Source organism: Sciurus carolinensis, chromosome 3 (genome assembly GCF_902686445.1).
Source record: "Sciurus carolinensis chromosome 3, mSciCar1.2, whole genome shotgun sequence".
NCBI classification, from domain to species: domain Eukaryota; kingdom Metazoa; phylum Chordata; class Mammalia; order Rodentia; family Sciuridae; genus Sciurus; species Sciurus carolinensis.
In genome coordinates this window covers 37409893-37415227 of record NC_062215.1, presented here as the reverse complement: position 1 = coordinate 37415227, position 5335 = coordinate 37409893, and the positions used below count along the sequence as shown (strand labels likewise).

The 5335-nt window shown below is 48.4% G+C and overlaps 1 protein-coding gene across 1 annotated transcript; it reads left to right on the top strand.

Annotated features, from left to right (window-relative positions):
• Positions 1 to 201: 201 nt before the first annotated feature.
• LOC124980670 (C-C motif chemokine 3-like) lies at positions 202 to 2453 on the top strand. Its single transcript, XM_047546480.1, has 3 exons — positions 202 to 633; positions 1162 to 1276; positions 1617 to 2453. The coding sequence occupies exons 1-3, from the start codon at positions 558 to 560 to the stop codon at positions 1705 to 1707; spliced, it is 282 nt and encodes a 93-aa protein (XP_047402436.1). The 5' UTR covers positions 202 to 557; the 3' UTR covers positions 1708 to 2453.
• The last annotated feature ends 2882 nt before the right edge of the window (positions 2454 to 5335 follow it).

Below are 5335 nucleotides of genomic sequence, written 5' to 3'. Positions count from 1 at the left end.
ATGAGCCAGAGTCTGAACGCCAGCCTCTTTCTTGCCCTCGGTGGCTGAGGCTTCCCTAATCCTGCTGTCTCCCCCTGGGGCGTGGTTCTAGCTCGTGCTTCTCAGGGTTCTGTGCTCTTGTTATCTAAGTCACATCCGCGCTCTTGGGCTAACTCGTGAGGCGGGGAGAAGGCTGGGCTCTGGAAGAAAGGCTTTGCAGACAGCTGCTCTCATGAGAAGGCGCCAGCTCGCTTGGTCTCAGCTGACACCGGCTTCTCACCTCCTCTCACTGTGGAAACCATTTCCCCATCGAGGAAGGGACTGAGCCGTTGGTGCACATTGCCTGAGCCCTTGTGGTGACCCGAAGCTCTGCCGGCTCATGCAAGGTGCAGCACGACACCAGCATCATGGTTAAAAGGTCCCCCTTGACCTCCCCAGTCGTGAAGCTTCCCATAGCCCGAGGCTGCCTATAAAGAGACCAGCTGCCTTAGACCCCCGGAAGGGAGCGGCAGCCTCGAGTCCCCGCCCGCCCCAGCTCTACTCGGCCACCACCTGAGCCCACTCTGCAGCCCAGCGTCATGGAGGTCTCCATGGCCGTCCTTGCTGTCCTGTTCTTCACGGAGGCCCTCTCCTCCCAGACCTGCTCTGCCTCCTGTGAGTCTGTCTTTTGCCCTGTGCCCTAACTCTCTGGCCATGGCCTGGGCCCCCATGTCAAGCCTGTGCCTGAGACCCTCCAAGCAGGGAATGCCAGGGTGTTTGGAGAATTTCGCTTCCTAAGGGGTTTTTGGCCACTCTATTCCTCATTCTGGAGGGCAGAGGGGGACAAAATCCCATTTTAGGGATGAGAAAGTGGAGGCCCAACTGGGATTTTGGCAGAAGTAGAACCTGGATGCAAGTGTTCCCAGTGGAGTGGCCTCGGTTCTCCTGTGATTTCTAGATGGAACTCCTTAAGGAGAGAGAGAGAAGAAATAGTTTATTTAAAAAAAAAATACTGAATTTATGGTAGAGGGACTTTAAGACAGGGACTGAGGAACACCAAAAAAGAGAGAAAGATAAAGAAATACCAACTTCCTTCTGGTCCCTCTGCCCGACATTCCCACCCCAAGCATGCTGGCCGTAGGGGGAAGGCGAGCAGTGTCCGCTTTCTGAACAGTTGCTTGGCATCCGTCCTGTCTCTCACAGTGGGTGCCGACAGCCCCACCGCCTGCTGCTTCTTCTACATCTCCCGGAAGATTCCGCGCAAATTCGTAGATGACTATTATGAGACCAGCAGCCAGTGCTCCAAACCGGCTGTCATGTAAGGGCCAGGCCAGGGAGGCTGGCCTCGGGGTGAGGCCCCATGGGAGTGTGGGAGGCCAGGGAGGTGCCTGAGGGGCTTTCAGACCTGAACCGGGGCCTGCTGAGTCCTGAAGGACCTGCCCCTGGGCTGTGGGAAGAGAGGGACGAGTGGCAGCCCAAAGGGCTTTTCTGAGGGACCCCTAGGAGACATTTGGGGAGGGTCTGTGGACCCCAAGGGTAAGGGGAAACTTTATGAGCGTGTGGACAGGCCCCGAGGTGTGTGGGCAGAGAAGCGTGTGGGGCGCCCCAGGGCTCCCCTGCTGGAGTCCTCAGTGTTGGTCCTTCACCCCTCTCTACAGCTTCCAGACCAAGAGAGGCCGGCAGGTCTGTGCTGACCCCAGCCAGGCCTGGGTTCGAGCCTACATCACCGACCTGGAGCTGAACGCCTGAGTGGCCTGGAGGCAGCGGGGAAGCGGCTCATCTGTGGGCGGACGGGGAGTGGGGGGCGCAAACACCTGAGCCAGGGCAGTGACCCTGCAGTTCTGGAGGTCACCTCTTCTGTAGGTCCCACTCCCACACCCAGCCTCACTCTGGGACCCTTCTTAAATTTTAGTGTATGTATCTCATTTAATTCTTGTAATCTATCTCAATTTTAAAGCCGTATTATGCAGTGCGTGTTCTCTCTGACATCCTTCCTCTTCACCACCCCCACTTTTTCAACTCTTCTCACGAATAATACAGAGAGCAACCAGCGTGGTTAGCTGTTGGGGAGAAATTATGCCATATGTATCTCAAACAACAGCTGCTTACTGAAGGGCTTACCCAGCGTGGCTTCCAGATGATTGAAGGCACTTATATAAAAGATAAACCTACATTTTCCTTGTGATGGTTTGATGAGTTTGTTTTCTCCACTAATCAGAATCACAGATGGACAGGGACCCTGGAAGAAGGGTAGAGAAATACGAAAAGAGGCAGAAAACTCAAGAAGAGGGCAGAGCAGCTCTGCAGATATAGCAGGTGTTCCCCTGGAGACACTTTACTGAGAAATTGAAACGGACACTGTTATTTTATAAACCAGATCATAAGTGAGTTGATCCGGGAATATCTTGTGCCAAGACGATACCCATTGGTGCACATAAATGTAGTTGTGCCAGGCTAGCTCAGGCGCAGGTAAGGATGCAGAGTCAAGACCCCCAGACTCCGGGAGTTGGCTGGAAGCAGGCTTGTGGTGAGCAGCCTGCAAACTCATTTATTGCGGGCACAGGTATACATTTTATAGGCTTCTTGCCCAATCACAATGTGCCACGGGGGATCAGACCACCAGGCTCCTATACGGGTTCCCCTGGTAACACTAGGTCAATTTGGGGCAGTTGTTTACTTTCCTAGGTGGCCAGAGTCGAATGCTCCTCTCCACAGGTTTTCCTGACCGACGTGAATATGGTAAGGTTTTCCTTACACACCTGAGACATTCACTGCTGCCAGCCAAGAACTAGGATTTCTCCCAACATATAAGCTCATTTTCTCATAAATGCTTTCCTCTGCCTAATGGGTGGCATTTGTTGAGAGCTTGCCAAGTTCTTGGTTCTGTCCTAAGTGCTCCCTTATGTTAGAGACAAGCCTAGGGACTTGGCCCATGGACCAGCAAGGACCTGGCTGGTGACTGAGAGCCTTGGTCAGATTATCTGCTCACTGCTCAGCTTTTGGAGAGAATGCTCTTTCTCCGTAGCCATCTCTGAATTAAGGGTTGGGGGCAATGGTGGTGTACAAATAGTTATTTGTTGTTGACCTGAAACTCAAGTGTCACTGGACATCCTGGGTTGTATCTGGCAACCCTTCAAGTGAGTACGTCTTACAAAGGTGTCTATTTCCAGTACTAGGTGGGAATCCAAGGAGTGGCTTAAGTTTAATTCACATTAGAATCACTTGAAGGAGCTTTTAAAAACTTCAGTGTCAGGGCCTCGCCTCCAAAGTTACAAATTTATTGCATTTGGGAGAGGGCTGGCATCTGTAATTTTAGAACTTCGCAGGTGATATTAAAGCCAGCCAAGTTTGAGAACCACTGACGGAGGTACAGCCATTGGCTCTTTGGGGCTCACCTGGGGTTTCGCTGGCAATGGAATTCCTTTTGATTTTGGCGGGGGCGGGGGGATACCGGGGATTAAACACAGGGACGCTTAAATACTGAGTCCTTTTTATATTTTACTTTGAAACAGGGTCTTGCTAAGTTGCTGAGGCTGACTTTGAACTCACAGTCCTCCTACCTTAGCTTCCTGAGCCACTGGGATTACAGGTGTGCACCACCGTGCCTGGTCCCTTTGAATTTATTTATCCTTTTAAAAACTTTTTATTTTTAGTCATACATGACAGTAGAGTGATTTTTAAAACTTTTTTCCACATTTTTTTATTGGTGCATTTTAACTGTACGTGTTGATGGGGTTTGTCCCTTTGATTTTTGAAGGCTTCTGACCTAGTTGTTTTTCATTCATTCCATTGGATGGTTAATCAGAAGCAAAAAATAAAATTAAAAAATCGCCCAGATACAACATTACTTCTAGAACTAGCTTCTGGAACCCCTCTCCCAGTGCTCGCTTCCAGGCCCGCATGGTCTTCCCTCTGATTATTTGCAGCCCCACTTGCCCTCTGCTGGTGGAACAGTGCTGCAGGCTGGAGGTCACTATAATTGGCTCCTGCCTCTGATGCGTCCTAATCTTCACAAAGAACATGACTGTTCATTGTGATGGTTAATTTTATGTGTTGACTGGGTTGCCTAGATAGTCTATCAAACCTGGGTGCATCTATGAGGTGTTTCCGGAAGAGATTAACATTTGAATCAGAAGACAGTAAAGATCACTCTCACCAACACAGGCAGGCTTCATGCAACCCACCGAGGACCAAAAGATGTTAAAAAGGCAGAGGAAGGGTGAGCTGCAATCTCAGCTGGGGCATCTGCTCTGGGCATCTGCCTTCAGACTGGAACCTGCACTATCACCTCCTCATCCTCCTTTTCTGGCTTTGGACTTGGGCCAGGACTTCCCCCATCATCTCTCCTGGCTCTCAGACTTCAGACTGAATTACTCCACTGACTTTTCTGGTTCTCCAGTTTGTGGCCAGATCTGTATCATGCATATCTGCATCTAGAGAGAGATGTCTGTTATTCTGTTTTTCTGGAACAAAAATTCATTTTATCAACAAGATAAAATGGACAAACATTTAAAAGGATGGATCTGAGAAGGTGAATCAGGCTGCCCATAGACCTAACTTCTGTGTCCTGCCTAGTCTCTCACCTTCTCAGTTTTGCTTATATTAATTTTGGTTTGCAGAGAAGAATTCTGTGGTGTCAGTCCTGCAAGTTCCAAATCACTGGATTCTCAATCAGCTTGGTTTGTGGGCAGTAAGCAGCAGGAACCTCTCTTAAAACTATTGTTTTTCCATCCCTTCTACCAAATGAGTCAGTTTTAAAGTAAGTCAGTCTTTTTCTTAGTGGGCCTTATTGACTCATGCAAGACATAGTTAATCTCCAATATTCTGAATTTTTCTTTTTTTTGAAACCTTGGTAGGTAGATGACTTTATTATACTTAACAGACTATAAGGGTAGCCAACCCTTTTGCCAACTAGAGGGGTCTCCATTGACTTTGAACTTAGTCCTGCCCTCAGCTAGTTCTACTTTTTGAGGTCTGTTACTTAAAACATTGCAGTCTGTATTAGTGGGAGATGTTTTAAGTCAGAAGTATCAATGTTTTAGGTATTAAGTATATTTAAAAAGGAAAAAAAAAACCCAAACAACAATACTGATTCAATCTGGCTCAACTGATGAGGGAAACTTGTTAGCTCACATAACCAGAGTTTCCAGAAATAGAATTAGCTTCAGGCAAAACTTGATCCAGTGGTCTTTAAAGCCTCACCATAGACTAGGTTGCTAAATTTCTGATCTCTGAAAACTTTGTCCTAAACCTGATTTCTCTATTGGTAGGATAGCTGGAAGAAACTTCTAGAACAATATAGATCTGAGAAGAGAATGTCTGTTATCTTCTTAACTTGAGCTAAGAGCCTCAAGGTCCACTTTGATTGGCCCAGTTT

Excerpts from the sequence above, each read along its gene's own strand:
- LOC124980670 (XM_047546480.1), top strand. The coding sequence starts at position 558 with ATGGAGGTCTCCATGGCCGTCCTTGCTGTCCTGTTCTTCACGGAGGCC. Across the intron at positions 634-1,161 it reads CCAGACCTGCTCTGCCTCCT|TGGGTGCCGACAGCCCCACC; the intron begins GTGAGTCTGTCT and ends TGTCTCTCACAG. Across the intron at positions 1,277-1,616 it reads TGCTCCAAACCGGCTGTCAT|CTTCCAGACCAAGAGAGGCC; the intron begins GTAAGGGCCAGG and ends CCCTCTCTACAG.